Below are 23591 nucleotides of genomic sequence, written 5' to 3'. Positions count from 1 at the left end.
CTTGGAACAACAATCAGGACTCTAGAGGATACAGCAGGCAGACCTGTCAGCACATTTAGACAAATGCAGGATGACATTTATTGAACTATATGAAATGCAATCTTCATAACTTCTGAACAGTTTACGTCAGGACGTTAAAACTGCACGATTGTACATGGGGCATGATGGGAATTAGGATGATCTGGTTTAGAGACGAAGCCCACTTTCATTTGGATGGGTTCGTCAATAAGCAAAATTGGCTCATTTGGGGACTGACAATCCGCATTTCGCGATTGGGAAGTCTCTCTACTTTTAACGGGTGCCTGTGTGGTGTGCAATGTCCAGTCACGGAATAATCTGTGCGATATTTCTTGATGGCACGGCGACTACCGAACGGTACGTGAAGGTTTTACAAGATGATTTCATCCCTATTACCCAAAGTGATCCTGATTTCGACAAGATGTGGATCGTGCAAGACTGAACTTGACCCCATCGAAGCAGTAGAGTATTTGATGTCCTGGAGGAGCACTTTGGGCACCGCAGTCTGGCTCTGGGGTACCCAGAGGCCACTGGTATGGGCCTCGATTGGCCGCCATATGCTCCGGATCTGAACACATGTGACTTCTTTTTGTGGGATTGTATTCAACACAAGATGTACAGCAATAATTCCGAAACCTTTACTGAGCTGAAAACAGTCATTCAGGAGGTCGGTCATCGACAGCATCGATGTTCCGACACGTCAGTGGCTCATGCAGAATTTCGCTATTCGTCTGAGCCGCATCATCGCCAATGATGGCAGGCATATCGGACATATAACACCTTAGATCAGAATATCTGTAGTGACACGTACATGGTGAATGAAATGTGCATGCCGTAGTTTCTAACTAATTTTTTTCATATAGTTCAGTAATTGTCACCCTGAATCAGCTCTACTGCCACATATAATTAGATCTCGCCTGCAGATAAGCAAAGTGATTTGCTGTCTTTTCGCCTTTCCAGCAAAAGCAGCACCGACGTCAATTTCATGCACGTATTGATGGTTCCCACGTCACAAACAGTGCCCTCATTGAGCCCCTGTAGGGCGTGCTAAAACCTTCGAGAGATTCTCTATCCACTGAAGTGGATATTTTCCGTATGTCTTCTGAAACCCTGGAGTTACTGATATATCCCTACACATGCTGCCCCTCGTTACATCGAAGAATTTATAATTTTCATTGTGCTATACCTGGTATCGGCTGCTAAAAAATCTAAAAACTCACCTGAGGCCTCATTGTAGTAAACAGTGATGCGCTCCAGCTGCAGGTCGGAGTTACCGATGTAGACACCATTGGAGTCTATGCCATGCTCTCCTGATATCGTTTCCCAGAACTGAAATACGGGAAAAACACGTCACACTGTAAAAATTGTCATAAGTAACGGCGTGATTTTACCACATTTACACTTACTTTCACATCTATGTATATAATTTGCGGGCCATGGAGTGGTACGTGGCGGAGAACAGAGACTAGAGACTGTGCCCGTCATTTGGCCCTTGTTTGCACCTGTAGAGGAACTGTCGATACAGGCCCATACAGTAATTTAACTCAGTCACCTTGCCAATGAAGAGAGGAAGCACAGTTATTTCGATAGCTGCATCACGATGTCAAACACGTGGAAAGTTGCTAGTACATTTGTCAGTCAATTCCCCCCACCAAATTAGACTGTGAAATAATAATTAGTTTCCATCATTGCATCAGTGTCTAAACTTTCATCTGCGCGCCTTCTGCTGAGCAGAAATTTCTCACGAGACACTTAAGAGCACCTCCACACCTACAGAGGTACTCATTAAGTGTCTAGACGTTGTGTAGTAGAGGGTATATCGAGTATCACTATTTTCTACCCTCCTCCCACTCTACTCTGTTCTCAGATGGTGAACGTCAAGAAAGATCTGTAGCAAAATCATTACGATTGAATGAGCAAGGAACAGGCTGGAGGGTAGAAGAGTAAAATAAAAGAGACATGAATAATAGATCGTTTAAGAAAGTATGTCACAGTGTCTTTTAACTTAGAGGGGAGATAGAAAATGGGAACGGAAAGGATATTTTCAGAACGAAGAATCAGTAACCAAATGGGGATTTAAAAGAACTATTTCATAGGTACCGGTAGGATTGATAGAGAAAAGTAAGGAAAAAAGTGAGGCGTGAGGCAGACATTACAAGAAAATATAATTTCAACGAAAACTGATTTTTTTATTAATCTTCAGAGGATGGAGTGACAGGCAAGTGAGACGAGAGTGTAAGAGAAAGAGGTGAGAGTGGAAATTCAAGGTGAGTAAATATTAGAAGATATCTTCTGCATTGTTTTTGGAGGATAGTCATAGATGTCTACTTCATCCCAGGCTTCAAGAATGCAGTCTCAATGAGCATTAGCTGTAGCCAATTGGTATCTTAGTTATCTGACAGTGATTAAGCTACCTCAGCACACAGGTTCTCCATGCGATTCGAATCGGCAGGTAGTGTGGTTGAGAGTCCGTAACGTTAATGCCCATGTTGGACAGCTGTTGCCGAACGAATGTGGTTTATGCAAAAGACGATCTTGTAATGTGAATTCTCGTTCACTGTTTAGTATTTGCATTGAAGACAGTATCAATTACGTCAACATATTTGTTTTCAACAGTTCCCTCAATTCTGAATCACTCTTAGCACCTTCCCAGAAACCCATCCCTAGCTTGAGACAGATAGCCACCAACTCCTTGTCGTTCCTACGTATTCTTCATGATGTCTAGTCCGTAGCGGTCTATAAATTATTCTTTGATCGTCTTAGCTGCTGGAAAACACCTTCTGCGCAATGAAAATTACGTTTCCCCAAGCCGCATTCAGATGGAGCTCCGCGAATGAGAGACCGTATAAAGCATTTTCCTGACTGATTCCTATTTTACAGCGTATCTTCGTGGGTGCACGCTGACAACCCAAGACTCGGGTTTCAGGAAATGGTCTAGAAACTAAGTACTATGAACCGATCCCACATAAAACTAACTTATGGATCTAATCAGCAAATGCCTTTACAAACAATGCTACTATAACCCAAGTCTCTGAGTCATGTCACGCATAATATCCTCAGTCGAGATGATACACTTTTCCTTTGACGGTACAATGTTGTTGTTGTTGATGGTCGTGTGCTTAAGGGGCTAAACAACGGGGCCACCCGTCCCTCCTCACTACGAGAGATACATTTCATAGGTAAGAATCGAAAACAATGGTGCTAGGCTGCTCAAACTAAACGAGCAAGTCAAAGAGTTTAAAACGTCGTGACAGTAGTTGTACCAAATCAGGTAAAAGAAAAGAGAGAAACCACTTAGCATCTTGCACAAGGGGGACTAAGAGCACAAAAAGGTGAGGGGGGGAAAAGGAATCTGTTTGTTGGTTGGTTGGTTGGTTGTTTGAGGTTTAAGGGACCAAACAGCAAGGTCATCAGTCCCTTGTTTCAAATGCGGTCCATTCCGCCAATGTGACATCTCAGGAAAGTCAGAACAATAAAAGGGAAAAGGCTAAAATTGTAAAGGAGCAGTCACGTTGTCAATGGTAAAAACAAAACGAGGGAAGTCAGCAAGAGAACGAACCCAACGCTATGCTGAAGCAGCATAGGCAAGACCACCTGTGACTTAAAAGGTACAACCGCTATAATGTAGAAGTACGTATGGGAAAAGGAGACTAACCAATCCCAAAAAAGGTAAAACCAGAGTAAAAGGGGAAGAAAAGAGGATTTCGGTCAGGGAGGTGAATCGGGAATCTCCGAACACTGCTTACAGTGGGAGACGCCCAACACTCACCGCCCTGCCCCAATACCAGAGAGAGATTAAAAACCTTAAAACTGAGAATAAAAACCACTTTCCCGGAGGAAACCGAGAACCAGAGAGACCATCCAGGAATCGTCAGCCAACATCAAAGGTAAAGTGTGGGGGAGTCTGTACTTAGCATGCAGAGCCAAAAGAAGGGGGCATTCAACCAAAATGTGGGCTACTATCTGGAAGGCTCCACAACCACAAAGTGGGGGTGGCTCATCACGCAAAAGAAAACCATGGGTCAGCCTGGTATGGCCAATGCCGAGACGACAGTGTGTGGTCGAGTCCTTTCGGGAGAGGCGAAAGGAAGAACGCCACGGACCTGGTGTCACCTTAATCGCATGAAGTTTATTAGACAGGGGAGTAGCCTCCCAAGAATTGGCCCATGACTGCGCGAAGTGGGATTTGATGTGAAGCTGTAAATCCGCTACAGGAGAGGTTACAGAAAACGGGGGGGGGGGGTTAAGTGACTGCTCCCCCAGCCAAACGATCAGCGAGCTCATTAACTGGGATACCCACATGGCCAGGGACCCAAAGGAAGTCAATGGAACAAGTAGCACGGTGAATATCAGCGAGATGGTCATGGATGGCAGAGACCAAGGGATGGCGCGAAAAACACCGGTCAATAGCAAGAAGGCCACTCAATGAGTCCGTACATAACAAAACGCGGTTGTGTTAGGACTGTTTAATAAAGGTAAGGGCCTGGGAAATTGCCATCAATTCCGCAGTAAACACCCCACATGTAGGTGGCAGCAGATCATTTTCCGTTCCGACAGAGGACGTGAAGGCATACTCCACATCAGCAGATTTAGAGCCATCAGCGTAAAAAACAAGAGCATTCCGAAACTCCCATAAAATTTGGCGGAAAAAGGAACTGAAAACCACCGGGTGAATGGAATCTTTTGGACCTTGGCGGAGATCCATCCGAATTCGAGGCCGAGGAACTAACCAAGGGTGGGTGGAGGGGAGGGAGCGAGGAAGGCAGGACAAAGAAGGAAGCTGAAAATCACGGGTAAGAGACGCAAGGCTGAGCCCAACCGGTAAACCCGCCCGAGGGTGGGAGTCGGGTGGGCGACGTCAATGGTCTGGGAACAGGATAGAATAGGAAGCATGAGAGAGAGGAACGGATAGCGAGTGCATAAGACACCAGAAGCTGGGACCGCCGAACAGAAAGGGGGAGGGGGATCCCAGCTTCAACCAGGAGACTATCAACAGGGCTAGTAGGGAAGGCACCGGTAGCCAAACGGATACCACGATGGTGGACTGGATCCAGCACATGCAGTGTGGAAGGAGCAGCTGAACCAAAACTTGACAACCATAGTCCAAGCGAGACAGAACTAGAGCACGATAAAGACGGAGAAGGAGGGAACGGTCCGCACCCCAAGAGGAGTGGGCAAGGAAGCGAAGGACATTGAGTTTATGGAAACATCCTACCTTCAGGAGTGATATGGGGCAGCCAAGTGAGCTTGTTGTCAAAAAGAAGACCCAGGAGACGAAACTGTGGGACCACAGGCAATCGTTTGGCATCGAGATAGAGCTCTGGATCAGGGTGGATCGTAGTACGGCGACAGAAGTGGACCACTCGCGATTTTGGAGGAGATAATTGAAACCCGTGTGAGAGGGTCCATGCAGTGGCACGCCGTATAGCTCCCTGGAGCTGCCACTCTGCAGATGCAATCGAAGAGGAACTAACCCAAATGCAGAAATCATCCACATAGAGGGCAGGGGCGACCAAAGGACCGACAGAGGCCACAAGTCCATCGATAGCAATGAGGAAAAGGACACTCAAGACAGAACCCTGTGGGATGCCCGTCTCCTGGGTCCGTGGAGAACTAAAAACAGTACCAACTCGAACTCTGAATGACCGATGGAACAGGAACTGGCGGATAAAAATCGGGAGTGGGTCCCGAAGACCCCACTGATGAAGGGTAAGTAAGATGTGATGGCGCCAGGCCGTGTCATAGGCCTTGCGAAGGTCAAAAAACACTACAACCAAATGGCGGCGCTGGGAAAAAGCCTGCCGAACTGCGGATTCCAAGCGAAGTAAATGATCGATTGGAGACCGTCCCTCTCGAAAGCCACACTGGTAAGGGGACAATAGATCCCGAGATTCGAGGACCCAATTGAGCCGACGGGCTACCATCCGTTCAAGTAACTTACAAACAACATTGGTCAAACTAATTGGCCGATAGCTATCAACAGATATGGGGTTTTTACCAGGCTTAAGGACAGGAACCACAATGCTATCCCTCCACTGAGAAGGAAGTCACCCTGGAGCCAGATACTGTTAAACACCCAATGAACATGTTGCTGTTGTGGAGCACTGAGATGTTGAAGCAGTTGGTTATGAATGGAATGTGGGCCAGGGGCCGTATCATGAGAAGAAGATAGAGCAGAAAGAAATTCCCATTCAGTAAAAGGTTCGTTGTAAGATTCTGACTCACAAGGGGTAAAACATAAGGTGGAAGCTTCAGCCCGCTGTTTCTGGTGAAGGAACGCATCTGGATAGGAGGCTGATGCTGATGCCACTGCAAAATGGGTCGCAAGATGTTCTGCAAGAACTAATGGGTCCGTACAAAGGCCATCTGGGAGGTGAAGGCCTGGGAGGGTGGACTGCCGATGGCAACCTTGGAGAGAGCGAAGTGGAGCCCATACATCTACATCACTACTCCACAATTCACATTTAAGTGCTTGGCAGAGGGTTCGCCGAACCACAATCATACTATCTCTCTACCATTCCACTAGCGAACAGCGCGCGGGAAAAAAGAACACCTAAAGCTTTCTGTTCGAGCTCTGAGTTCTCTTATTTTATTTTGATTATCATTCCTACCTATGTAGGTTGGGCTCAACAAAAAATTTTCGCATTCAGAAGAGAATGTTGGTGACAAATTTCGTAAATAGATCTCGCCGCGACGAAAAACGTCTTTGCTGTAATGACTTCCATCCCAATTCGCGTATCATATCTGCCACACTCTCTCCCCTACTACGTGATAATATAAAACGAGCTGCCCTTTTTTGCACCCTTTCGATGACCTCCATCAATCCCACCTGGTAAGGATCCCACACCGCGCAGCAATATTCTAACAGAGGACGAACGAGTAGTGTAAGCTGTCTCTTTAGTGGATTGTTGCATCTTCTAAGTGTCCTGCCAATTAAACGCAACCTATGGCTCGCCTTCCCCACAATATACCCGTGACAGATGGACAGTAGAACCAAGGGTAGAAACGAATCGTTCCCAACATATCTGCTTGCTCTGTTTGATTAAATAACGGGCATAAGCGCGGAGGCGTTTAAAGGTAGTAAGGCTGGCTACGGATGGGTGCCTCAAAGTGTTGCAATGCTCGACGGCGATCACAGATGGCAATGGCCGTACTCCATCATGGGACTTGCCGGCGACGAAATGGTCCAGATGAGCGCGGGACAGCAAGGTTAGAAGCGCGAACAATCGCGTTATACACGTCACATAGGACATCATCAATACAACCCGAGAAAGAGGGAGAAAACACGACCTGTGCAGTGTATAGAGGCCAATCGGCGTGTTGGAAAGACCAACGAGGTAACCTGTCCATCAGGGAGCGGGAAGGGAGCGAGATAATCAGCGGGAAATGGTCACTATCACAAAGGTCGTCGTGTGGCGACCAGTGTAATGAAGGGAGGAGAGAGGGAGAAGAAAGAGAAAGATCAATGGCAGAAAAGGTACCATGACCGGCACTGAAATGAGAAGGGAGCCATCATTAAGAGGGCGCAAGTCATGGTCTGCAAGAAATTGGTCTATAAGAAGACCTCGTCTAGATGGAAAGGCACTGCCCCACAAAGGATGATGAGCATTAAAATCCCCAAGGAGGAGGAAGGGAGGAGGAAGTTGCTGCAGAAGGGTGGTTAAGGCATCAGGTGTAAGAGTCCTGTCAGGAGGGAGATAAAGATTGCAAACTGTGACCGCAGAGTCTAGGTGGACCCTAACAGCAACTGCTTCCAATGTAGTTTGAAGAGGAATCCACGTGCTAGCAATGTCTGTACAGAACAACATGCAAACACCACCAGAAGCCCGCAGGGGTCCGACCAGATTTCGACAGAAAACACAGAACCCACAGAGGGTCGGTGAGTTATCAGTAAAGTGAGATTCCTGGAGAACCACACAAGCTGCAGAGTAAGACGAAAGAAGGGTTTTCAATTCCGGAAGGTGACGATAGTATCCATTACAGTTCCATTCGAGAACTACAGAACGATGATTTAAATGGGGGCTGAACACGCTAAAGCCAGTCATACCGCCGGGTCCCCACCTATCACCGACAAGGAGGGGGCGACATCCATGAACGACAGGTCAGAATCCGGTTGTAAAGTCTGGGAAGGGACCTCTGGTGACACCAGAGGCTCTTTGTCCCGGGACTTGTTTCTTCTTCTTCTCAGGCTGAGATCGAGGAGGGCTGTGTGGCATAAAGGAGCCAGCTGCAGCAAGATCAGGAACAGAAAGAGACCGGGCAACCTGGGGGCCGACAGACCACTGTTCTCGCGGGCATCATGCGGCAGCAGACCTTTGGCCTGGAAGGTGCCGGGAAGGGGCATCCCAGGCGAGGCGCCCTTGACCGGCAGACGCCAAAGGAGTGGGACACTTCTCTGGCTGGGGAGGGGGAGCAGCGCTCAGAGGAGAAGGTGTGGGAGCCGCAGGGAAGTGGGGGAGGAGAGCGGTCCGGGATGGGGTTGAGGAAGGGGTGAAGATGTAACCAAGGCGTAACTAGATGTCATGGACACAGGGTGAAGACGTGTATATCTCTTACGGGCTTCTGTGTAGGTTAAACGATTGAGGGACTTATACTCCTTTATCTTCTTTTCCTTCTTATATACTGGGCAATCTGGTGAACGTGGAGAATGGCTACCATGACAATTTACACACACAGGAGGAGGAACACAGTGACTCCCCTCATGGAGTGGACGTCCACAGTCACCACAGAGAGGGGCCTGTGAACAGCGGGAAGACATGTGTCCAAAACGCAAGCACTTAAAACACCTCATAGGAGGTGGGATGTACAGCTTCACATCACATCGATAAACCATAATCTTAACTTTCTCAGGGAGGGTATCCCCTTCAAAGGCCAGGATAAAGGCACCAGTATCAATGTGATTGTCTTTAGGACCCTTCTGAACACGCCGAACAAAGTGAACACCCCGCTGTCCAAGATTGTCCCGAAGTTCCTCATCAGTTTGAAGGATGAGGTCCCTGTGAAAAATCACACCTTGTACCATATTTAGAGACTGGTGGGGGTAATTGACACAGGAATTGTGCCAGGATGTTTACAGGCATGAAGGGCCGCAGATTGGGCAGCTGAAGCAGTTTTCATAAGCAACGAACCCGACCGCATCTTGGTCAGGGAGTCCACTTCATCAAACTTGTCTTCTACATGTTCCACAAAGAATAAAGGTGTGGTACTCGTGAAAGTATCTCCATCAGTCCGAGTGCAAACTAGGTAAAAGGGGAAAGGGGAAAGGTTTCGCCCATAGCTGACAGGCCTGACCTTCCCAGGGGGATAGCCATGGAAGGGAAGGCCGAAGGGGCAAGAGAAGCAGCACTTGAAGAATCAGTTCCATGCAGAGAGATGGCCGCAGAAGAACGGCCAGAGTTCTGGACCCATATGCGTTTCATTTGCATAGTGTCCGCCCTGATACCACCCACTCCGATCAGGGGCTCTCCTCACGGGCGCCACACAGCCACAGCAAGAGCCGTCTGGCACAGCGGCCATTGCCGGGAGTTCCGATGCTCCAGGATGACGAGCAACGACTCCAAGGCATGCATGAGGAGGTCACAGCTCAGGTATCAGAAGTGTGATCCCTGTGTGTTCAGGGGGCTCAACCAAAAGGGTCCATAGCGACCCCACCACATGGGCTGGCTACCGTGCTGGCTATGCACCCTAGCATCTGACAACGACGTGAAAGAAAAGGTGGAATGTACTAGGAGGGCACACGTCAGAGACACTAGGTAAGGTGCTCTTCCCCAAATGGCTCACACTATGGAGGAGAAATTTTGTAATGGAGGTCAAACCCCAGAGGGGGACCAAGGAATGCCAAAAGGAGGAGATGATTACGCAACAAAGCCGGAGTGTAAAACCAACAGAACCAGGAGGATAGCGGGGGCCAACATAAGCAAGGACACCAATAGAGGGAGAGGAGAGGGCGAGGGGAAAGGAGCATGGAGGGGAAAGGAGGGGAAGGGAAAGAAATGCAGCCTGGGAGAGAAAGAAGGCTGCAATGGCTCGGGGCGCCGTGCTCGCCACACACGTATCCACAAAAGAGTTGTGGACCCCCTGGGGGGAGCACGGAGGGGAATGGAGCACGGAGGGGAATGGAGCACGGAGGGGAATGGAGCACGGAGGGGAATGGAGCACGGAGGGGAATGGAGCACGGAGGGGAATGGAAATGCAGCCCTGGAGAGAAAGAAGGTTGCAATAGCTCGGGGCCCCATGCTCGCCACGCACGTATCCACAAAAGAGTTGTGGACCCCCTGGGGGGAAAGTAATCTGTGGTTGCGCAATGGGTACCCGCCAAAGGGGAAGGCAGTCGCCCCGACAACCGCTCTTAACATTGGAAGTGGAAGAGTATTATATGTTAGAATAAAATCCACTCTCCCTCAGGAAACGCAACACTTCGGCAGTGGTTGCACATCACCCATAAGCACCTTAGGTAGTGAGATAGGCAAGCTGAGACCGTGCTGCAGATCAACCAGAATGGTGCATCAAGAACATGCGCTATCGTCAGTAGGCTACCGCAGCTGCAGTGAGGACCACCATCCTGACACAGAAGGAACTTGTGGGTGAGTTGTATGGTCAATGTGTAGTCGGCACGACACAATGGCATCTTTCCGAGAGCCTTACTGGAGCCTTCAATCGCTCTCAACGTGTTTTGGGTCGTAGTAGCCTGCCATTCCAATTCCCGGAGCCTCAAATTATTGCCTTGGAATTGTAATCTGACGTCTGGGCCTGATATCCTGATGTCAAGCTGATCTCCAGTAGCTGCGTATTTAGATAGATGGTCGGGCGAGTTCATTTGCTGGAATGCCTATGTGGCTCGGCGTCCAGATGAAGCTCACCATCTGTCCAGAGCCGTATGTGTCAGGCGGTAGCTTCCAGATATTTGTGACCAAATGATTTATGGGAGAGCACAGGGTTATGCCTTTTAAGTAACTCATGGAATCACTACAGATCAGAAATATCGTCGTGACGTGGCATTTGACATACTGGAAAGCCTGAGATACAGCAATCAACTTTACAAGGTATACACTGCAGGCACTCGGCAGTGTGTTTTTCTCATGTCTACCTGCATGTGCAAAAGTAACCGACTCTTGTTAACTTTCGATCCATTTGTGTACATGCATACTGAATTAAAACAATAGTGGAGGATTGAAAGAAACTTGTCTGAGAAGGGTAGAATTAACATCCTTGGGGCAACCAGAGGTCCATCCCTATCGCAGGAGACAGTACGGCCCATGGGGGATGTCTAGAGGGAGCTGTAGAACACAGACTAACAGAGGCTAACAGACGCTGTAGGAGGTTCTTCAGTGGAAAACTGAGTCGGATCCCAGTTGGTCTTTCCAGTTTTGGGCTATGCACAAACAGTCTGAACTGCAGATTGTGGAACAGTTGTGTTTTGCTTTAGAGCGCAAAAACAACTGCGCCCGCGGGTCATTCGCTAAAACGGCTCAAATCAGATGGCAAACCCGAGCTGGAATGTAAATTGTTATAAAGGGCATTCAAGAGAAAGCGGCGGATAGTTAAAATTTAGGCGCTATATTCACAAAGTGGTGGGGTAGCGCCACTTAGCAAATGACGATAGCTAGAAAGGCAGTTCCCAATACACAGCCGAGTTAAAATAATCTCCTCCCAGCGGGAGGGCCGAGAGGTGGTCGTCCAAAGCGCTTGGAGAGGCTTAATAAGCTTATTCCCGTGAAGAGAGGACCATTGGAGATGCCAAAGGGACTCCAGCTCCTGACAGCAACGCAGATAACATCGAAGAGAATATAGGTACTCGCGGGCTGAGGTACAAGGACCACAGCCTTGGTAGCTACGTCAGCAGCGTCGTTTCCTGGCAGACCGACATGACTAGGGACCCACAGAAACAGGACACTGGCTATACAACAGTGAGCAAGTGACAGGTTTCCTGTACCTGCTGCACTAAGGGATGAGCAGTGTACAGTGCACATAGCCTTTGGAGGGCACTGAGTGAGTCGCAATTGAAAAGGCTGTGTCGCCAGATGTACTACGTGGCCTGAAACAAAGCAAAGAGCTCGGCTGTAAAGACTGAGGAGTGTGCCAGAAGCTGATATCGAAAGACACAGGTGCCAATGACGAAGGTACACCCGACCCCATGGCCAGTCCGAGAGCCATCAGTGTAGACAAGAGTACTATGGCGAAGTTTCATGCGAAGATCATGAAATTTGAGGCGATAGATCGAGGCTGCCGTAGTGTCCTTAGGAAGAGAACGAAGGCCAAGGTTAACAGGGGGCCACTTCACGAAGCCAAGGTGGTGAAGGGTTCATACCCACCGGGAAAGGTGCATGTAGCGTGACGTTAAACCGCTGTAGCAAGTGCCGAAAGTGGATTCCAGGAGGGAACAGATAAAAACGACAAGCCCCATACTGATGGCCAAAGGAATCATCAAAGAAGGAGGCATGGGACGAGTGGCCATGCATGGCAGACAAACGGCATGCATACCAGCTGAGGAGGAAGTTCCAGCAATGTGGTATGAAACTTCCTGGCAGATTAAAACGGTGTGCCGGACCGCGACTCGAACTCGGGACCTTTGCCTTTCGCGGGCAAGTGCTCTACCAACTGAGCTACCCAAGCACGACTCACGCCCCATCCTCACAGATTTTCTGCCAGTTCCTTGTCTCCTACCTTCCAAACGTTACAGAAGCTCGCCTGCGAACCTGGCAGAAGTAAAGCTGTGAGGACAGGGTGTGAGTCGTGCTTGGGTAGCTCAGTTGGTAGAGCACTTGCCCGTGACAGGCAAAGGTCCTGAGTTAGAGTCTCGGTCCAGCACAGTTAATCTGTCAGGAAGTTTCATATCAGCGCACAATCAGCTGCAGAGTGAAAATCTCATTCAGGACAATAGTAGTTCAGCAGCTTCAGTATACGGACTCTCAACTGGGCTGGTGTAGAAGGCGCCCATGGCCAAATGTATGCCATGATGATGGATGGTGTTGAGACGGGTTAAGAGATATGGGTGTACAGATGCATAAACAAAGCACCCATAGTCTAGTTTCGAACGGACAAAGGACTGGCACAAACAGTGTAGGATGGTTCGATCGGCACCCCAGGAAGTAACATTGAGAACACGTAGGGCATTGAGGAACCATGTAAAGCGGGCTGCCAGATAAGACACATGGGAGGACCAAGAGGGCAAGACGCCCAAGATGTAGTGATGGTGGGAGAAACCATTTGCGCTGCCAGTAATTCATACAGACTATCTTGTCAGTGGAAAAGCGAAACCCATTGTCGATGCTCCCGGAGTAAAGACGATCAAGACAGCGCTGAAGACGCCACTCAGTGAGACAGGTCCATGGAGAACTGCAATAGATGGCAAAATCGTCAACAAAATGGGAGCCAGAGATGCCCAGTGGGAGACAGGCCATTATAGGGTTAATAGTAATAGCAAAGAGGTCGACACTCAGGGCAGAACCCTGAGGCACACTGTTTTCCTGGATAAATGTGTCCAACAAGGCAGAACCCACTCGCACCCTGAAATCTCGCTCTTGTAAAAATGCCTGAAGAAAACATGGCAGGTGCCCACGGAAACCCCACGTGTAAAGAGTATGGAGGATACCAGTACTTCAGCAGGAGTCCTAGGCCTTCTCCAAATGGAAAAAAAACACGGCCAGTGTCTGTTTTCCGCAGAAAGCCATTCATGACACGGGTGGACATAGTAACTAGATGGTCAACTGCAGAACGTCGTGCTCGAAATCCACACTGTGCATTCGTCAGTAAATTGCGAGACTCTAGCAAAATTACCAGCCGGGCATGAATCGTACATTCCATCACCTTGCAAACGCAGCTGGTAAGAGAGATGGGGCGGTAGCTAGAAGGAAGATTTTTGTCCTAGCTGGGCTTAGGTATGGGTACGACAGTGGCTTCAGGTCAGCGTCTGGAAAATGTGCCCTCTACCCAGATGCAGTTGTATGTGTTAAGCAGAAATTGCTTCCCTGTAAGAGAAAGTTACTACACATCTGAATGCGGATGGCGTCTGGCCCTGGGGCAGAGGATCAGGATAAACTGAGAGCATGATCTGGCCCCCTCATCGTAAAGGCGGCAGTGAAGTACTCACGATTCGTAGAAGAGAAGGGTATCGCCCAAGCCAGCTCCTCTTCGTTTCCAATGGAGGAAGGCAGGGTGATAATGGGAAGAGCGCCTTAGTAAGCTACCATTGGGGGGTGCATGTGGACAGGGTAGGAGTCAGCAAACAGAGAGAACACAGGAAATGGTCCCTCGAGAAAGTGTCAGAACGGACCATTCAAGACGATAGGAAAAATGGGCAGTGAAGAAGTATAGGTCCAAATGGGAATAGATGTGCGAGGAGTCAGAAAGGAAAGTGGGTGCTCCAGTGTTAAGGCAGAAGAGGATGAGTTAGTTAAGGTCAGCAAAGAGGGCACCTCTCTGACAAGTCCTGAGAGAATCCCAGAGTGGATGATTCGCATTAGAGTCACCGAGTAGCAAAAACGGTGGAGGCAGCTGCCAAATAAGCTGAAGGAAGTCTGTCCTGGTGACATCGGAGGACGAAGGTACATAAATGGTTCAAGGGAGAAAGACAGGCAGGGAAGGAAAAGGCGAACTGCAACAGCTTGAAGACAGGTAGTCAAGGAGATGGGTTGACTATGAATCATTTCATAAGAGCAGCATGACACCCCCATGGGACGGAATGCCGACCTCAAGGGGAAGGTCGAAACGAATCGGTAAGTAACGTGAAAGCTCAAAGCGGTTGTGTGGGCGAAATTTCGTTTCCTGATAGTGTACATGGGAATGCTGCGATGCTAAAAGCAGCCGTAAATCCTCTGTGGGACCAAAGGCCGTGGACGTTCCATTGGAGGACATTCATGGGGAGGAAGAGGCTCTGAGCACTATGGGACTTAACTGCTGTGGTCATCAGTCCCCTAGAACTTAGAACTACTTAAACCTAACATAAGGACATCACACACATCCATGCCCGAGGCAGGATTCGAACCTGCGACCGTAGCAGTCGCGCGGTTCCGGACTGAGCGCCTAGAACCGCGAGACCACCGCGGCCGGCTGGGGAGGAAGAGATGGAGGCGTGTAAACTCGGTGGTTGCCGAGTGATAGCCGGTGTGGAGTCGCTACTACAGGGCACAGGAGCAGAAGGATCCTGCTCCCCGAGGTCCACAGAAGCATCGGCTTGCTCGTGCGGTCGGTCTGTAGAGTCAAATGCTGTAAAACGGTTGGTGGTGCGCACCGACGAGACGGAGGGCGGCTGGGCTAAGTACCACGTGGCGACACCATCGAACAGAATCTTCAAGTTGGCGAAGGAGAAGACTGTTTCCCTTTGGCGGACTTCTTCGAGCCTTTCTGATTAGAGAAAGTCTCGAGTGTTTGGCTGGAGGGACGGAGGAAGTCGTCATGAGAGTACTACTTCTGTCTTTTCCTGCCTACTGGTTGTGTAGTTTGCCGCTTCGCCCCTTGAGGCGAGAATTTGACCATTTGTTGCACAGCAGGACGGGGGGGGGGGGGGGGATGGCGATGCCACCTTGACACTGGGCGACTTCACAACCTCAGAGCCGAATTTCAGGTCGCATGTTTGCGTGGCCATGTCCTTCATGGATCGAGGGTAAGAAGAACAGAACTGTAGGTGCCAGACTGGAGAACACAGGGTTTACGACTAGCCAGTAACTTGCGATCTACTAGGTAAGGCACTTTTTCCATTACCTGACCCTCTTTGACAACCCACTCATCTAGGTACATGGGACAATCCAGAGATGAGGCGGCATGGCTGCCATTCAGTTGATACAGTGGGGAAGAGGAGGTGGACAATCGTCCTCGTGTGTATCCCTGCCACAGGTTACACATTAGGCTGGTGTCAACAAGATATTCTAGTGTGGTTAAAACGATGACACTGGCAGCAGCACATCGGGTTCTGAATGTATGGCCGGACTGTGGTAATTTCATAGCCTGCTTTCATCTTTGACGGCAGCACCACTCTATCAAAGGTGAGGAAAAGAGTATGCGTGGGCTCTAAGGAATAATCTACCTTTTTCATTACACAATGGATGGCGATGACAGCCTGACCAGAAAGGTAAGACTGTATTTCGGACTCGGTTAGACCGTCGAACAGCCTGGTGTTAGTTACACCACAGGAAGAATTCAAAGCTCTGTTGGCCTTGACATCAACAGGGTAGCTGTGGTGAAGCGAGGCAGCAAGCAGTAGCTGTATTTGAGAATCTGAAGCCGTCTCCAAAAGCAAAGTGCCAGTTTGTAAACGAGAGCAGGATTTCGCAGGGCCAGCAATTGCATCAACACCTTCCTCAGTAATAAACGGATTGACCGTGGCGAAGGACTGACCGTCTTCAGTACGTGAGACCACAAGAAACTGTAGTGCAGCAGGAAGGGTCTTCGAATCAATAGCTTCATTACGTTTACGGGTTTTGTAGACGTTGATTGGGAAGATGAGTGACTCATTGCAAGAATATCCCCATGGTTGGCAGCGTCTCCGATGGTGCGCTCGTTCCAACTAGGAGCTCCCTCCACAAGGGGGAGCACCCGCCTTAGACGATTGTTCACACCTCAGGTCACACCTCCTGAACATCTGACACAGCGACTAATCTGCAATTTGGGAAGGTTGCAGCTCAGGCAATTACCCCTCCCTGTGCCTGGCCTGTACCAGGCGGTACATGTGAACCCTACCTGTCGATCTGGGCTTTGAATTACACGTTACCTAATTATCCGTTATGTGTCAGATCCGTGGGTGAGCCTTCAGAAGAGCACAGGGAGGAAAAAGAAAAAAGAGCATTCTCTAACGCTGAAGCGGAGGAACGAGAGAAGGGAAACAAAGAAAGGAAAAGGGAGCCAAAAATAAAGGTGAGACTGTTCGTACACCAGCGACAGAATGCAGAACATTGTAAAGAATTCCCCAGACGTATTTCCCGGGGGGGGGAGGGGGGGGAGGGGGAGGGGAAAGAATAGCAGGACGACAGACACACTATACGGAAGGGAAAAATGTTGCAGAGGCTGGGGCCCCGTGGTAGCCAAGCACGAATCCGCTGAAGAGTGACGAGTCTCCTGTGGGGATTGTGGAACAGTGTTGAGTGACATGGGTGGGTAGGCATCTCATAGACCGTGACTGTGTAACTTGCCAGAAGCTACTGTCTTTTAACCCACTGTGGTGTGATACCGGCTTCCACAGGGCTCGTATGGAAGGCCAACCGCTAGCCAGCGTGGTTAACAGCCTCCAGCAAGCTCAGTACCAACAACGCTGCCGACCCACAGGCAACACATCCATAGTCCAAGCAGGATAAATAAGTGCTTTGTAAAACCTCAGAAGAACTGTACGGTCCGCGCCCTATGAGGATTGACTAAGAAAACGGAGAGCATTCAGCTTCTTAATGCAAGTTAAGCTGGCTGACATGCGAGGGCCAAGTTAGCGTGTAGTCGAAATACCTACGAATTGGCATTTCTAGCAACTGGTCACCAAAATAAATTTCTGGGTGTGGGTGCACAATTTGTAGTCAAAAATGCATAACTAGTGATTGTGCAGGGGAATATTGGTGGCTGTGTTTCAGGACCCAGTCATGGACTCTCCAGACAGCCCCCTGAAGCTGGCGCTCAGGGGTGCACAGTGACGCAGAGGCATAGCGCAGGCAGAGATCCATGTACAGTGACAGAGGAGCTGTGGGGCCCACTGCACTTACAATACCACTGATGGCGATAGCAAACATCGTTACGTTCAGAACCGATCCCTGAGGGACTCCAGTTTCCTGCACATAGTGGTTGCTAACAGTCGAGTCTATTTGGACAAAAAAAAGATAGGAAAGTCTGCATAAAAATGGGTAAATTGGCCCATAAACTCCACTAATGCAGTGTGATGTCACCCAGGTGGTATAGGATGCCTTCTGTAGGTCAAAGAACACAGCTATCAGATGTTGGCGATACGTGAAAGCATTGCGCATTGCCGATTCCAAACGAACCAGGTGATCTATGGTGGACCAGAAACGCTTTGGAATCTGTATATGCCCTCAGACTTCAAGGCACCAACAATGATGGCCCCTGACAATTTGTTTGAATAGCTTACACAGCCCATTCGCTAAAGAGAATGGTCGGTAATTAGTTAAAATATGTGGGTCCTTACCCAGTTTCGGGACAGGAATAAAAATACTTTACCGTAAATGGGAGGGAAATATTTCTTTCTGCCAATTGCAATTAAAAAGCCAGAGGATATGTTTCATGCTGTCGGCATGAATATGTTTGAGCATTTAGCTGTCAATTTTGTTGCGTCCAGGTCCCATATTGCGACACACTGCCAAAGCACTGCGAATCTCCCGTTCACTAAAAGGGACATTGTACAATAGAGAGCCACGTGCATGGAAAGATAGCGGGCGGCACACAGTAAGGTGTTTCCGGGCCAGGAAATGAGGATGGTATTTACTGCAAGCGGAAACTTCACCAAAGTGTGCTACAAAACATTCGGCAAGTACCACGGGATCAGTGCAGATGTTACCATTGACAAGGATGCCAGGAACTGCCATGGGTGATGGATGGCCCCAAGTGCGGCGGAGTTTCGTTCATACTTGGGACGATGGGGTGCAGGATCACGTAGTTGAGGCATATTGCTCCCAACACGACAGCTCCCTTTTCCTTATTAAAAACCGCATTTCGCACGCAGTCTCTTGAATGTTGTTAAACCATTCATAGAGGGATTGCGCATGTGTTGTTAAAGCGGTGTCCCCTGATAGCTGTGGCTGTATCTTGAGACCACCATTGCACCGGTGGTCGTCGGGATGAGCCGGAGAAGTATATCGCTGCTGCTGTAGCATGATTAGTAGTATCAATAGTATCCTGTACCAATTTGTCGATATTCATCACACGACTAGCTACAAAAGTGGCTGCAGAGGAGAAAGCCTGCCAATTAGCTTTCCTAAGCGACCAACGTGGAACATGTTCTAGATGTCCGAGCGGAGACAGAACAATAACAAAATGGTCGCGGTCACGAAGATCGCCTTGGGCGTGCCACTCAATCAGGGGTAAGATACTCGGGCTGCGAACTGCGAGATCAATAGCTGAAAACGTTCTGTGGGCCACACGGAAATGGGTTGCAGCTGCGGTGTTGAGTAGGCAGACGTCCAATTCTTAAAGGTGGTGTTCTAGTACTTTGTGAGAGACAGCGTCGCTAGCCCACTGGGGATTATGGGCATTAAAGTCCCCCAACAAGAGGAAGGGGACAGGGAGCTGTGCCACTAACAGTTCATGATAATGGAAACGTCCATCTGGGGATAGATAAACATTACATATTGTCATCCGAACTGACAGACACTAACGACTGCGTCTTCTAGTGCAGTGGTAAAGGGGCACTGCTAACTGAAAATATCAGAGCATATGAAGGTATTGACCCAACTGGCCGCTCTTTCGACATTAACCTGGAAGAGCTGACAGGATAAAAAGTCACGGATAAAAATATTTCTCGTTTTGGCGACATCTAGCCACTGAACACTGTCCACTCCGCACCCATGACCGACGGCCCACATGCCTTTCTACTTCACCCTGTTTAATACGTCAAATGCCAACAGAATATTATCATTTTTACTTCTAGCACGACATGCAGTATATTCCCAGCAGTGAAAATATTACTTCGCGGAAAATTAATCTATATCTCCTCGTTTTAGAAGTAAAAAAATGTTGTCTTCAGTCCTGAGACCTGTTTGATGCAGCTCTCCATGCTACTCTATCCTGTGCTATCTGCTTCATCTCCCAGTACTTACTGCAACCTACATCCTTCTGAATCTGCTTAGTGTATTCGTCTCTTGGTCTCCCTCTACGATTTTTACCCTCCACGCTGCCCTCCAATGCTAAATTTGTGATCACCTGATGCCTCAGAACATGTCCTACCATTCGGTCCCTTCTTCTTGTCAAGTTATGCCACAAATTCCTCTTCTCCCCAATTCTATTCAATACCTCCTCATTAGTTATGTGATCTACCCATCTAATCTTCAGCATTCTTCTGTAGCACCACATTTTGAAAGCTATTTTCTTCTTGTCCAGACTATTTATCGTCTATGTTTCACTTCCATACATGTCTACACTCCATACAAATACCTTCAGAAACGACTTCCTGACACTTAAATCTATACTTTATGTTAACAAATTTCTCTTCTTTAGAAACGCTTTCCTTGCCATTGCCAGTCTACATTTTATATCCTCTCTACTTCGGCCATCATCAGTTATTTTGCTCCCCAAATTGCAAAACTCCTTTACTACTTTCAGTGTCTCATTTACTAATCTAATTCCCTCAGCATCACCAGACTTAATTCGACTAGTTTCCATTATCCTCGTTTTGCTTTTGTTGATGTTCATCTTATATCCTCCTTTCAAGACACTGTCCATTCCGTTAAACTGCTCTTCCAAGCCCTTTGCTGTCCCCGACAGAATTACAATGTCATCGGCGAACCTCAAAGCTTTTATTTCTTCTCCATGGATTTTAATACCTACTCCGAATTTTTCTTTTGTTTCCTGTACTGCTTGCTCAATATACAGATTGAATAGCATCGGGGAGAGCCTACAACCCTGTCTCACTTCCTTCCCAACCACTGCTTCCCTTTCATGTCCCTCGACTCTTATTACTGCCATCTGGTTTCTGTACAAATTGTAAATAACCTTTCGCTCCCTGTATTGTACCCCTGCCACCTTTAGAATTTGAACGAGAGTATTCCAGTCAACATTGTCAAAAGCTTTCTCTAAATCTACAAATGCTAGAAACGTAGGTTTCCCTTTCCTTAATCTTTCTTCTAAGATAAGTCGTAAGGTCAGTATTGCCTCGCGTGTCCCAATATTTCTACGGAATCCAAACTTATCTTCCCAGAGGTCGGCTTTACCAGTTTTTCCATTCGTCTGTAAAGAATTCGCGTTAATATTTTGCAGCTGTGACTTATTAAACTGATAGTTCGGTAATTTTCACATCTGTCAACACCTGCTTTCTTTGGGAAAGAAAAATTCTGAGATTAGTTTCTAAATTAGGCCTACAAGGTGGAGAAACTCCACTTAGTGGAAAACAGTAAAGCTTTTCGATGAACGTCCTAATTATTACTCGGGAACCAGTATTCTAAACTGTCCGGTTACCTATGTCCGTTACTTTTACATCGGCTCATACCCATGTCAGGATGGGTAGTTTACTCACAGATCTATTGAGACATGATTAAGCTAGGTAATGGAGACTGAAGTTTCCATAACGTACTTCCTGTTACTGTCTTGTGTTCACACTACAAACTTTTGATGTCATTTAGCGAAACCTAACTCGAAAAATTTTCAATGAAGCTTCATTAATCCATTAGATCATTTAATAGTTTCGATTAAATATTTCGTTTTACTCAGTTTCGGATCTGAGCCTGTGACAAACAGCTGTGATCGCAGGCGAAAGGGGATTTTCTGCTACGGAACGAGGCTTGCCAGAAAATTTTTGCAATCCACTAGCCCTTCCTGCTGGTAATCCTACAGTGTACAAACCATCCTTTCTGCCATATGTAATGCGCCAAATTCCACAAATCGTTAAAAATCACTAAGCCCGAAAGACTGTGCTGTTAACGCAAATTTCTGATTTTATAAACTTTACCTGAAGTGCAATACGTAATAGTTTGAACACCGATGCTTGAGCAACTTAGTTACATACACTAACGGTTACATGAGAGTAAACATTCAACTTGAAAATATGGACTATATAATATCGAGTTCTTGGTGAAATACACGAATGGAATGGGGCATCAAAATGACCAGTGTACACACACACACACACACACACACACACACACACACACACGTAATTACTGCTGAAGGCTAATTACGAAAACTTTGAAGGAAATTTTAACTATTTATAGTTATGTAAATGGAGTGTCAAAAAGTTAATCTCTTCAGGTCATAGCTTTTTCAGGTATTAAAAGCTGCATTGGTGTGATATTTACGTATGAAAAACTGTTTCCTTCACCTCACGTACTATATTCGAGACAGTTCGATGACAAGACAGTTGGAAAGCAAATGCGCTGCAGAAAGGACCATGCTTTCTCAACAAACTAAGAATTTTTGAAAAACTACCGGTATCAAATGTTTTGCCAAATAATTTAAAAGTAAGAAATAAAACAGGTTAGATACACATTTGACGACCCTCTCTAATGTCGCTCGGCATTATGTATAGCAACTGAGGAGCCGATTGCTAGTTTAAAGGTACGCATCTGACTTAGAACCTTAGAATTTGAATACTTTATGATATTTGGTGTACTGTGTGGACCGCGCAACCTTTTGTTATGTGGCCTGAACAGTTCTATCATCTGTGCCCGAAGGTGTAAGAGTTGCAACGATTCTTCGGTTTAAAATATGAGAGAATCATTCAGATACCATAAGAGGGATTGCGCATTCTCAATCAGCACCTCATTTGTTGCGCATAGCTTCGGGAATTATTGATGTTTATTTCTTACTTTTAAACAAATCATACACAAACCATTTGACCTTTTTTCTTTAACAGGTGTGGTTTTTCGCTAATATGATACAGCGACTCAAATTTATCACTGCAACATGAAATTTACTATATTTGTCACTCTTGGAAACCTTGCACTAGTTACAAACATCTTTACACATCCAATCATGAGAGCTTCAACATTAGCTGCTTCCACGAGAATCTAAAAAGTAGGTGGAAATTATTTGACTGCATTACACAGGTCGGTAGCAAAAAAGACGTTTCAAAACCTTAGTACTGAGATATTGGTATACATTATTTGCACGTAGTATATCTGAAAGCGGGATGCCAACGAACAACGTTTACTAAACGCAGTAGCACAAACTTACATCGTCCAATGTACAGAATGAGTAAATGCAGTAATGTTCGTTTCGTCGACAGGTTTTAGCTAAAAATTTAACCAACTGTCTTCCATACTGCTACAGTAAATAGTATGAACACGAACTCGCAGCTCAGTAACTTTCAGGGCAACACAAATGGTCGCAGGGATTTTTTTTTTTTTTTTTTCCTCCCCGAGAGAGAACACTGGAAACCCTGACCTGGCATACAGTTTAAGGTAGATGCCAACTATAACGCGAAAGTCTCCACAAAAGGTTTCCAAAATCCAGTATGTACTGAGGAACCGAGGAATGTACGACAACCTCACCACGTATTGCTCCCATAGTGACCGTGAAGAAAAATTCAAATGTAATTCTGAGCCGGCTTACCTTGCTGCCGATTTGATTTCCACACTGACCACACTGTATGTGCAGAATTTCCCGCATACTTATGTGGCTGTGTAAACAAACACTTCCAGGTTTAGTTCCTATTGAGGCGATGCCGGAAACCAACTGCTGGCTGAAGACACGCCGGCCAAACTGCTAAGGGCTGGCAAAGCTCTGATACGGCTCCTGCACATCCACCGACGGACAAATTGGATGTGTATAGGTGTTCTGACCGACCGACAAACTTTCCTGTTGTCGGGATGTCGGGCAGGAAGGACCACCAGACAGCCGACCGCCCCCAGCGACCTTTCCGAACACTCCACTCCACCCAACGAACTGTACAGTGTGTACCGCTGTAGTGCCAACTGCCCGACAAAATCTTACTTTTG

General features: G+C 47.5%; 1 protein-coding gene across 1 annotated transcript in view; it reads right to left on the bottom strand.

Annotated features, from left to right (window-relative positions):
• The window catches only part of LOC126471193 (tubulin beta chain-like), a 99663-nt gene extending 76401 nt beyond the window's left edge, over positions 1-23262 (bottom strand). Inside the window, exons 1-2 of the mRNA XM_050099305.1 lie at positions 23206-23262; positions 1239-1347 (exon numbers count right to left, since the gene is read on the bottom strand). Coding sequence (XP_049955262.1) covers positions 1239-1347; positions 23206-23262 — 166 coding nt within the window. The remainder of the gene's footprint in view (positions 1-1238; positions 1348-23205) is intronic.
• Between the last annotated feature and the right edge of the window lie 329 nt (positions 23263-23591).

This window comes from Schistocerca serialis, chromosome 3 (assembly GCF_023864345.2).
Source record: "Schistocerca serialis cubense isolate TAMUIC-IGC-003099 chromosome 3, iqSchSeri2.2, whole genome shotgun sequence".
NCBI classification, from domain to species: domain Eukaryota; kingdom Metazoa; phylum Arthropoda; class Insecta; order Orthoptera; family Acrididae; genus Schistocerca; species Schistocerca serialis.
This window is presented reverse-complemented; position numbering and strand designations above follow the sequence as displayed.